The sequence below is a fragment of the Chenopodium quinoa genome, unplaced genomic scaffold, assembly GCF_001683475.1.
Source record: "Chenopodium quinoa cultivar QQ74 unplaced genomic scaffold, ASM168347v1, whole genome shotgun sequence".
In the NCBI taxonomy this organism is placed as follows: domain Eukaryota; kingdom Viridiplantae; phylum Streptophyta; class Magnoliopsida; order Caryophyllales; family Amaranthaceae; genus Chenopodium; species Chenopodium quinoa.
In genome coordinates this window covers 1-12,065 of record NW_018745237.1, presented here as the reverse complement: position 1 = coordinate 12,065, position 12,065 = coordinate 1, and the positions used below count along the sequence as shown (strand labels likewise).

The following is a 12,065-nucleotide window of genomic DNA, read 5'->3' as shown; positions in this document are numbered from 1 at the left end:
ATGTCCTGCTTGGTCTATTTTGTGCACCTCCTAAGGTAACACGTGTCATGATATGATTGGTTCACGTGTTTAGGGTATTTTTTACCCTAAACACATAGCATGACTTTTATTAAACAAGATGAAGATCCGCAAGGCTAGAAATACCTTGCGGGAACACTCCAATACAAACATCTCCGAGTTTACTCCCGTTTCCCACCTAGCCATACGGTGAGCAACGGTATTAGCACGTAATTTAATATAGAGAGTTTGGTTTTGCATTTGTAAATTTGTTTTTTAAAAAAATTACAAAACTACCAAAGTGTCCCTGTGGTAGGATTTGGGCTGAGACACACTGGAGCAAAGAGTCTTCCTCTTTCCTTCATTTCCCTTGCTGATTTCCAAATCTTGAAGCTGCGAAAATACACTCATCCATTGTCAAGGTAAGCTGTCATCTTTCTACCTTCTTCTTTAATGGCATAAATCACTTTCCTTTACATTTTTTATTCACTTCCTTATCATAACCTTGCTTATTTCTATTTCTTATTACTTTGAATTTATTTTTTGTGCATTTAATTAACATTTCTCAACATTGAACTGTTGCTTATTTTTTGCTTCATAGTCTTACTGATTGAGCTGTATAAATGCAATCCGACGTCGTTTCTAAAGACCCTTGTTCAGAAAATGCTGTTAGTGCTGAATTGAGTGGTTGTGTTCTTGAAACCCTAGTTGAAGAAGAGGGTTTGAGGAGAGAGAAAGAATCTGAGGGTATGGAGGTTGATAATGTTGGTGAGCATTTGAATGATAAAGGAGAGGCTAGTAGTTTAAAGGGTGAATTGGGTTCTTTGAATGATGCTTGTGTTGAAAAAAAAAGTAAAGACTTAGTTACTACTGAGGGTGTAATGAATCAAGAGAACCCTATTAAGGCGAATTTCAATTCTTTTGCTCAGCAGTTATTTCCGAATCCGAATCCTGTTGATGTTGGCAGAAGGGGTAAGGAAGTGGAGACGAGGAAATCTGTAGAGAATCAATCAGGGGAGGTCAAAAGTCAGGCTGCCACCAGTGATAAGGTGGAAGGAGGAGATTTTTTCGGAACATAAGGGAGTGAGTCTTGTTGTTGATTTGAATGAGTGTGTTGGAAAAAATAAGAAAAAGGGTAAAAACAAAGGTGGGTTTTGTGCATCTGATATAGTTTGGGGCAAAGTAAAGAGCCATCCTTGGTGGCCAGCTCAGATATTTGAGCCTGGGGATGCGTCGGAGAAGGCTAGGAAACATTTCAAGTCGAAAGGTTATTTTGTGGGTTACTTTGGGGATCAAACTTTTGCGTGGAATGATGAGGCAAAGTTGAAACCTTTTGCCCCAAATTTCTCCCAGATGGTAAAACAGACTCATACGGAATCTTTTCGACATGCTGTGGATTGTGTTTTGGTTGAGACCTCTAGACGGGTGGAATTTTGGTCTCTCTTGTCATTGTATTGTTGACGATGTGTACAACCAATTAAAAACTCAGGTTGTTGAAAATGATGGAATCCGTGAACAATCAAGAATTCGAGAAGGAGGTGACAGATTTTATACTGCAGCATCTTTTGAGCCAGGACAACTTCTACATTATGTAAAAGATTTGGCACAAGGGCCACATGGTGATGTTGACCGACTAGAACATGTGGTAGCTCGAGCTCAAACGGCAGCCTTTTATAGATGGAAGGGTATTTATCATCTGGCCAAATTTGGATTGTTGATAGGGTATGTAAATAATGAGGCTGATGCTCCAGTCATTGCTGAGAAAGAGAATCCTGAAGGGATTGTTGGTGGCAATTTTCCACCAGTAACCATTAAAGAGGATGATAACAGGCCTCAAAAAAGGAAGAAAACATCTAATGATAGTGGTCATGTGACAAAAAAGGTCAGGTGCTTGTCTGACTTGATAGGTAAGAAGAGCGTAAAAGAGGAAGATGGCAAGGGGATTAAAGGAAAATTAGGCAGTAAATCCATCTCATCTTCTGCCAGGAGACAAAAAGAGGTCAAATCTTTTCCTAATGACTCAACTCCCTCAAGAACTAAGGAAAGCAGTCCTCGGGGAACAACTATGCAATTGAAAGACACAAAGCCGTCATTTAGAGTAGGAGAAAGCATTCTAAGAGTTGCAGGTCAACTGAGCCAGTCATCGCCTTTACTCAAACTTGATGTGTCCTCGCATACGAAAACTAGCAAAGATGAAGGTAACAACAAGCAATGCAGCAAACTCACTTCTGAGTATGCTTCTATTGATGTAATTCTTTCAGAGCTACACTTGGCTGCTATTGAACCCCTCAAACAATACAGTTTGTTGAGTAAGATGGTCACTTTCATTTCCGTTTTTAGAAATTCAATTGTTCCTGACATTGAGCTCTTGCAGAAGCATGAAAAGTCTGGGGAGGAAGATACAACTGACAGTCCTAATGAAGTACTCTCTGGGCCAGGACCTGCTGAAATAGATGCAGTAGGGTGTATTTCTGGTACGAAGTCTAAACCAAAGGCATCTGAATCTGAAATTACGACACCATCAGACGTCGAAGGTGTAGAGGATGCTTGTTGCACGAACCGAACCATCAAAGTCTTTGAGCAACAAACTTTGTTGAGTGATATTGTAGTTGAGCCTGAGCATTCAGAGGTAGATGGAATTTTTTGCCGGTTCGCAGGAGATGGAGTCTACAGTTTCATCACCTCCTCGCCATTGTGGATCTGAAAATGGTACACCAGAAGGGGGGCAATTTGATGTGAAAAAACAGCTGGAAGATTCACCAACAGCTTTAACTTTGAAATTCACTGACATGGATTCTATTCCTACAGAAGCTAAATTAATTAAAATTTTCAGTCACTTTGGTTCTTTGAAGGAGTCAGAAACTGAAGTATTGGCCAAAAAACTCTGTGCCAGGGTGGTGTTCAAGAGACGTTCAGATGCTGAAACAGCCTTCAGTAGTTCAGGGAAGTTTGAAATCTTTGGACCTTCACTTGTTTGTTATCGGCTTAACTATGCCCCATCTCCACGCAAATCTCCTTCTATTGAAGCTAAGCGTAGAAGGAAAGACTGAACACTTGTTGAAGGTAATCCTTCTAGATATTCAAGCCACATTGCTGTCAAATTGTTATTAGGTAATTCTACAAAGTATGTTCATTTTCATTTCCGTAGGTTGCTAAGCTAAGGGTACAGCTAGGAAGATAACTTTATAATGTAATACCTTTGTAAGGATTTTCAATCTATTACCTTTATTAATATCTGTGTTCACTAACAGCATGGTGTAATGGAATATTAAGATTCCCAGTTTTAAGGTACTCGATTGTGCATCTACCCTCTAGAATCACGGTGGGTGATTTGTTTGTCTATGACATCGTTGAATCAAATTTGTTCCTTCTTACCAACTTTTACTTTATAGTGTGTTCATGTAATTCATAGAGTTCCTCAATGCTAAAGAACATCAATCATTCTTATTTCTATTTTTAATGTATTTGTTTAGCAATTGGTTATTAATGTTGTGTCATGCTATATAGGCAATTGGTTCAACTCTTTTTGGGATAATAATAGTGTCATCATAATAACTAAAAAAAATTAACTTTAAAGTTTTATCTTCTCCATTCCAACTTAAATGTTGGATTTTGAATGAAATATAATAAACTGCTTTCTTCATTACAAGGTATAGTTCTGCTTTCAATTGATCTTTCATGTGTGTGTTTGTGTGTGTGTGTGTGTGAGAGAGAGAGAGACAGAGAGAGAGAGAGAGAGAGATTTCACTCCCTTCAATCAGTTCAATGTGATGAATATTATCCTTCAGGTTGAAACTAAGCTTCTGGTGGATTGGTTTTTACGCCACAGTGTCTCGTAGTTTTGCCCACGTATAAGATTTCAGCTCAGTTAGATTATAGGATGACAAACCTATTCACAAAGACACTCCGGTTTATATTTGTGCTAACTAGCTTCTCCCTACTGGTGGTTCAAATTAAATACCAACACCCATCCAGAGCAAACCCAGGTGAGACATTAGCTGGTGAGTATGCAGTATTATGGTATGGCTGACAGGCCGAGGATGGTTGTTTAACTTCTTTTTCTAATATTGGTTCGCTGCTTCGTTTTGTGCTGAATAAATAAAGTTATGATACGCCTAACCTAGTTTGTGTGCATCAAATTTGTCAGCTAATTCATGTGTAAAGGTGTTAGTGTGAATACATCATTGCGTATAGTTTCTGTAATTGTCGCTATTATGGCATCAAAAACTGGAGATTCAGGTTGTTCCATTATTGATACTATTGTCACTATTACATTATTGCTTATATTCCTTCCATTTTTTCTCTTTTTCCTCTATTTTTGTTTTATATATTTATAAAGCTGTATGATTTTGCTGTATGTGGACGCTTCAATCCACCCATTCTTGATCATTCCCCGTCCTCTAATGTCAATTCTGAGCGAATCGGGAATTTGACTGGCTTGAAATGTTGTAACTCTGTGAACGTATCACTTATCAGGTTTGTCTTGGGTTCCAATTGTACATAACTGTTGGTTCATTTTTGAAACCTTGTATGTTTCCATTAGAATTCTGTGATTATTATTTCGTATTACTTTTTCTAGTGATGTTAGTGGCTACCAAATATTCCAGGTGCATTCCCATCTCTACTTATTCAATTTTTTTTTTAAATGGAAAGGTAAATAAGATGTTAGGATAGTCTTCTCTCAATACTATACCCTAACTTATCAGAAAAAATAAAAAAAGAAAATTTACTATCTATGAACGGATCGATATCTTGGTGAGCTTGCATAAAATGGCCCAAAGAAGCAACATAGTCTGCTGCTCTATTACCTTCTATAAATGTGGCGCGAATCAACATAAGTGAAATTTCGAATCAGCTCCTTGACATCTTCCATCAGTAACTGTATTTTCCACAGGCACTAAGCCTTTCCCTGCAAAATATTAATAATAAGCAAATTATCCCCTTCAATAAATACTTTTGAAATATTATTACGCCAAAAGAAGACTATTTAAGGTAAAAATACCCCCAACACGTGGTCAAATCCTATAGTGACACGTGACCCAACAACAGGGCGACATGCGTCCCAATAGGAAGATGACACGTGGCAAACAAGAGAGCACTGGAATGAGAGAAAGACCTCCTTACAACAGGAGGCCTAAATCCCGAGGAAAGCGCTAAAATGACGCCCCCCTTACCTGATTGCGCTGCCAATCAGAGCACACCATTCTAGGTCACTAAATCCTAGATGGCACACACTCCCACCCCTAAAATACCCCAATCATTTATGACGGGAGTAGTGGATAGAGACATCTCAATTATTACATAAGCAATTTGCTCCAACTTCTCTCTACTTTCTCTCTCTAAATTATTTCGTTTTCCGATCACTAACTGATTATTGTTTGTCGAAGGCGAATATTCCGTCAAACAGAATATTCGTCGTTTTGCAAATGTCCGCGACCGTCCGGCTATATTCAAGACCGTCCCGAAGGATTCAAAAAATCCCCGAAACATTTGGCGCCGTCTATGGGGATACACGTCTGAAATTGCTAAAGATGGTCAGACACCCGGTCCTGGTCAGGACGGCCATGTAGAGAACATAGTCGCTACAATCAACACTAGTGATCCTTTGACCGCCTCATTCCATGAAGTCGAGGACCCCCCGATAACGGCCGACTCCTTGCAAGACGCCTCGAACAAGCTCCAAAAAGAGCTTGAGGGTAAGATACCTTCTTCTTCTAGGCAGCCGTCCAGAAGAGAAGAAGAGGGCATCAGAAAAAAAAAAAAAACCTTAAGACAAGACGGACCACACTGAAGGTGCAAGGTATACCCCGTTCAAAAGAAATATGAGGTTCCCAAGGGTGTCTCCAATGAACTGGTCCAGGCTTCTTGAGAAATCTAAGTCGGTTGGGGGCGGGGGGGGGGGGGGGGGAGACTAAGAAGCCTCTTAAGCAGCCAAATGAGCTGTCCCAGCGCTAGAAGGATGCTAGAGACTATCTCCAGCACAAGCGGCAGGAGTGAGCACAATTCCACTACTTGGACACTGCTTCCACTCCCACCATGTGAGATGAATTCTCAAACCATACCCTCTCCAGGCATACCAGCTCGGCCAGGACCAGCAAGAGTCAAGCTCATCGTACTCCAACTCCAATTCCTCTAACTTAACCACTTTAGTTTCAAATGCCCCATGATTATGGTGCAGTTTTGCCACTTACTCCCCCCGCGTACTGGCAGTACATGCATTATGGCCCGCCGTACAACCAGACGCTTACCTGGTCGGACCAGCCGCTCAGCCTATTTATTGGCAAATGCGCTTGCTGAATCTTGGTGACAAGCCGCCCTCGTTTTCTCAAGAAATTCTCAATTCTCATCTAGCTAAAGTGAAGAGTGTACCTGTGGGTGTCTATGACGGTACGAAGAACACATTTCCTTGTACAGAAATTTGATGTACCTACAAAGTGTGGATGATGCCACCTGGTGTAAATGCTTCCCGGTCACCCTCAAGGGTGTGGCTCAAGACTGGTTCAACGGTTTGTCGACCGGATGCGTAAATTGCTTTACAACTCTCAGCCTTTTGTTTGTTGGAAACTTCTCCTATAATATACCACCCCGTAAGACTAGTCTCAACTTGGTAACTATCATCCAAGGAAAGAAAGAAGGGTTGCGTTTGTACGTTCAGAGGTTTAACATGGAAAAGGCACAAATTCAGAATATGCCGGATGAAATGGCCTGCTCGGAGTTTCTTCGAGGCCTAAGGCACAATGATTTCAAGTTTGGTTTGATCAGAAAAAAGATTCGGACATACGCAGGTGTTTTGCGGGAAGTTGAATCATATGTTGAAGCAGCTGCTTTATGTTCGGTGACAAAATCAGAAGAGCCTGCAAAGGGCGCCGAGAAGAAACCATCTTCTAAGCAAGACTTAGCTGGCAAAAAGAAAGAAGGGAACAAAAAAAAGGAAAGAAGTCTGGATAGCTGATTGCCAACAGACCAAGTCCAAGAAAGTAAAGACGTACTGATCGGCCCCCTAGGTGTCGTTAGTTCCTAAAGGTCGAGTGAAGAATAAAAAGAAAACCCACGTCCTAAACTAACCAAAGGTAGCATAGTGGAAGAGGGGTCGAATCCTCAGGGAAGGTCAAACGTCTCTTGCTTAGATCACTTATAAGTCAATTGAAAAGGGAGGAATAAATTTTTGATGGATTTATCTATAGCTACTAGGGAAACAAATAAACTAAGAACTAAATTAACAAGCAACAAGCAGAGGTATAAAACTTCGAAAATCAAGGAATAGCAAACACTAGGGGATAGGGGAGAATTCCTAACTAACAATGATTTCAACAATTAGAGGCAACAAGAATGGTTCAATCGGTCAACCAAACAATTGGGGCCTATGGTCCAACATCTAGGATTCCCTCTCGAGCTCACCTAAACACCGCCTACCCAACCCCGCCTCGGTGGTCGAGGTCATCCCTAACCTAGTCATCATCACATACAAGCTCACTCTCGCGCAACTAGCATGCAACACAAAATAGGGTCTTAGAGGTGATCAATCTCTAATTCCTAACAACTAAAACCTAGGTTGGAATCAATTGCAAAACTTCTCAATCTACCCAATCTTGCACCACATATCATTCATTTCATCATTAGTTCATCATTTCCCCCTCCCCTAGCTAGAAACCTAGCCTAGAGAAGGAAGGGTCATACCAAAGCACACAAGAACATTAACAAAAGCAAAAACTAAGTTTAATGAGAGAAACATGGCTAAAACCAGAAAATAGGATGATTAAACTTTACTAAAGAAGTTAACTTTGAAGAGAATATGTTAAGTCTACTTGTAATCTATTCTAAATAGCATGAAATCTAAGAAAATAAGGATAATATTATACTAATAGCAAGAAAATAAAGGATCAAAACCAGAAATTGCAAGTTTAAACAAGGAGGCAACTAAGATATTAAACTATTCTATTGACTTGAAATAACAACTAAAGATAAGCTAAAACTAATTAAAATAGATAAATAAAGCAATAAATAAAGAGTAGGGATAGAAATAATACCAAAATATTTAATCTTGGATTGAAAATGAAAGAGAGTAACAAAGAGTAGTGTTTTAGATCTAATGAGGAACTAAACCCTAACTAATCTAAAGTGCAAAAGAAAGAAAAAAAAACAATAAGCTGAAATCTGATTTTCTAATATTTCTCTCTCTACATACCTCTCCCCTCCCAATTACAAGGAAGAGAGGTATTTATACCCTCCTCTAAAACCTAACCCAAATCAAGGCCCAAAATTTTAGGCATCACGTGCAGAGTAAAATAATTAGAGCCGTCGGCCTACGCGTGTAGCAGAGTTCAAATCGGTCAGGGGAACACGGAGCGCCCGCTCTAAGGCCAGAGCGCCCGCTCTGAAGTCTCGCAGAAAATGCTCTGATTATTCTGGGAGCTAGAGCGCCCGCTTCAACATTAGAGCGCCCGCTCTGAGGGTTGGGTACTTGGTTTTTCTGCAGCAAGGAATACAAAGCGCCCGCTCCATATCTAGAGCGCCCGCTCTGAACTCTTCTTTCCTTCATATTTTGGGCTCTAATGCTCCAATCCCTTTGACTCCAAAGCATGCCTAATCCTTGCATCCAATCCTTGCTTTCTTAGCCACGGGAGGACCTGTAAGATGGAAAACACAAATCATAGGAAAGGTTCTAATAGGAGCAAATTGAAATGGGTTAAAGGAGAGGGAATAAAACCTTAGGAAATGAGCCAAAAATGACTCAAAACCACTCCAAGTAACAAATATGCTCAATAATAACAAAACTAAGCTAAAATAGAGGAAAAAGGGCAAACAAAAGGCTCAATCGGGGAAGAAACGAAGTAGAAAAGTGGGCCAAATGGCCACTGATCAAATTCCCCCCAACTAAGTCCTTTGCTCGTCCTCGAGCGAAGTAAAATAAGCAAACAAAAATAACCAAAAGCATAAGTCTATACACTAACTCACTTTCGTAGGAATCACGGTCGTTTTTAGCGTAAACGACAAGCCATTTAAACCCCCAAGTCACTTAGGAGGACGAGTATGCTCTCGTGAGGGTTTTCGAGAGAGATTAACCCACAACTTCGCACTAAATCAAGGCAAGGTTTTTAGAGACAAATAGAAAAATAGAAAAATAAAAAGGGAAAGAAACACAAACATGAATGGTTGAACTTTCACTACAATGCAATCACAAGGATGCGCAAGCTTCTTGACAAGATAGGTGGACAAGCTAGCTAATGCTCCTGGTTGAAGGCCACATAGCTCATGCTCAAAAGCTTGGACTATAAAGATCCTATCCTCCAATTGTCCCTCACCAAGGCAACCTTCCTCATCTCGATCATGTACACTAGGCGGCTAGTCGTCTCGAATTCCACAAGAGAATTAGGAGAACAACAAGGAGGTGGGCAAGGTAGGATTGCCCTAACTTAGTAAATGCAAATCCAATCTAAAAGCTCGACCCATGACTCTCTCCACCGACATTGACTCAATCACTCAAGGTCCAAAGGGCTTTTAAGGTGCAATGAAATGGCTTGGGGTAAGGGTTAAAAAAAAAAATTCTGGCTGGTGGTGTAAGCTCCTAAGAGTGAAACATTAATGAATCGAGCAAAACCAAGGCCAACTAACCTTAGTTGGTGGGTATTATACCCCCCAACTAACTCTAAACTATATACAAGATCGATGCCTTACTTATGCATTCTTATTCCAACTTTTTTTTTTTTTTTTTTTTTTTTTTTTTTTTTTTTATACCAAAAGATTTAATTGGGGAAACAAACACGTCCCTTGCAATTTACATTATAGACATCCACTATGCCAAACTTTTAACTTAGATACAAAGCCAAGCTCGAGTTTCACTCATTTCTATAAAGGTGAAAATAAAATTAGGTTCATAAGGCTTGTAATGCGGGTAGACAAAAAGTGGAAGGCTCAAGGGGGTACGCAAAAGGTGAATGTAAACCCAAAAACCTGAAATTTGAAAGTAAAGGTGTCCTAGGAAATAAAAAAAGGATCTAAAAAGAACGAAAAATTATGCCCTTATCCCGAAATGAATGCCTTTATCATCCTATGAGTCGATTCGGTCGCAGTCTCAAGAGTCAAATGGAGCGAGTTTTAGATCAAGTAGCAAAACACTAAGTCTCCAAATTTCTAGCCACCTAGCTTTCATTCACAAGATGAGCTACGCCCAACAACCACAAACCGAGGACAAAAGGGATCAAGGCCTAAATAGCCCAAGATATGTCCAATAGGAGTCATTTGAGCAATGAAGCTATGTGATTTTCAACCAAAACATTAAAGACCTTGTAAACCTATCAAACCAAGGAACCAACTCATATATGTTCATACATTGTAGCTACTAATTCAGCCAAACACAAAACAAAGTTTTAACACTTGCCTTGGATAACACTAAGAGAAAGAAAAAGAAAAAGAAAACATTGAAGAGCAACAAGAGAAGTAGGACTTCGTTTGGAATAAATTCCATAAGTGGGGGCGGTAGAAGGTACGTGAATTGAATGCACGTCCTCCTAGGCATAAAGCCGGGTGATAAGCCTTCTTATCATGGGTTGAGAGAAGCATTTTAGGGTGTGTTTTGATGCTTTATATGTACTTTTGTTAGCTTTTGTGAGTTTTGGGCTGTGATCTCACTTATGTGCAAAAGGCGGGATTTATGAGTATAAGTGAGTGAGTGAGCTCGGGAACCAATGAAGAGTTATGTAAGAAGGATGGACCTTGGCTCGTGATTTGAGAGTTGTGATGGAGCATGGAAGAGCAAGGAAGAAAGCTTGAGGAAAAGGTGAAGCAAAGCAAGAAGAAGAAGCAAGGAAAGAAGGCGAAAACAGCAGGAACCGCTGCCAGGGCCGCTGGCAGCTGGCCAGAGCCGCTGGCAGCGGGTATACCAGAGTGAGGGGCTGCCAGAGCAGCTGCCAGCGGGTCCAGAGCAGCTGGCAGCGGCTCTGGCAGAAATTCGGGTTGTTTTGGTTAATTTTCAGCAATTTGGCTTTGTTTTGGCTCGTGTTTTGGATATTATTTTATTATTATTATTGTGTTATGTTATTAAAATATAGAAACATATAAATAGCTTAGTTTTTAATTAAGTTTGAAGTTAGAAAAAGGAGAATTAAGTTTTTGAGAAAAAAAAGCTTTCTAGGGTTTTCTTGGAATTTTCAGAATTCTTTGTTTTGGAATTAGAATCCATGGAAGCTTAATCTTCCGGATTCTTGGTTAAAGATTGAAGCTTTTAGCTACGAATTGTGAGATCTTTCTTCTCTTAATATCTATTGAATATATATTGTTCCTTGAATTAATTTCATGATTTGCTTTAATCAATTGCTAGGTTAGAATTATTGGATTCGCTTGCATCTAATTAATCTTTCCAAAGTAGCAACTTTAGGTTATTGATGCATGCTTTTGGTTGATAACTTGAAGAGGGAATAATATTATTGAAGAAATTAGACCGCTTGTGTTAATTTATTCAATCCTTGTTGATTTCTCCGTTTATTTTCTTCTTGTGGATAATTTAGAGCGCTTGTCTTGAATTGTGCATTGGAAAGGGTTAGAAAGGAGCGCTTTGCTATTTCTAACTATTTATGAGAATTTAGAATCTAGGAATTCTACAACAAGGTGTTCAATAGAGCTTGATTGAGGAGACTTCTATGATCAATTTGTATGTTCATTAGTGGATTTCGCATAACCAAGACCGTTCTTCTCATTGATTACCTATTCATTACGTTCGTTGTTCTTACTTAGTTCATTTATCATCATTGCTCGTGAAAACCCCCCTCGTTACTTAGGTTACTACCGTCCTAGAGTATTTCCACTTAGGTTTCCAGTTATTAGTCCCTTTTTCCCTGTGGATTCGAACTCGACTTCCCTAACTACGTTTATTTTGCAGTTAGCTTAGTTGTGATATTTTTGGTTGCATACGACTGAGGCACACCACCGGGCGCCTCTCACGAGGTGTGAACCTCGCCCCGTTGCTACTCTTCAACAAAAATAAAAAGGAAGGAATAGAAGGATAGAAGAGGAACTCAAGAATGAAAGCATCAATTCACACAATTCTCAGTACACAATTCCAAGTATGCAAA

The 12,065-nt window shown here is 39.8% G+C and overlaps 2 protein-coding genes across 2 annotated transcripts; both read left to right on the top strand.

The window, feature by feature from the left end:
- Positions 1-263: 263 nt before the first annotated feature.
- LOC110711103 lies at positions 264-1,076 on the top strand. Its single transcript, XM_021889468.1, has 2 exons — positions 264-419; positions 599-1,076. The coding sequence occupies exon 2, from the start codon at positions 621-623 to the stop codon at positions 1,074-1,076; it is 456 nt and encodes a 151-aa protein (XP_021745160.1). The 5' UTR covers positions 264-419; positions 599-620.
- A 308-nt stretch (positions 1,077-1,384) lies between these two features.
- On the top strand, positions 1,385-3,047 carry LOC110711102. The gene is made up of 2 exons (XM_021889467.1): positions 1,385-2,602; positions 2,655-3,047. Exons 1-2 carry the CDS (start codon positions 1,385-1,387, stop codon positions 3,045-3,047), a joined length of 1,611 nt encoding a protein of 536 aa, XP_021745159.1.
- The last annotated feature ends 9,018 nt before the right edge of the window (positions 3,048-12,065 follow it).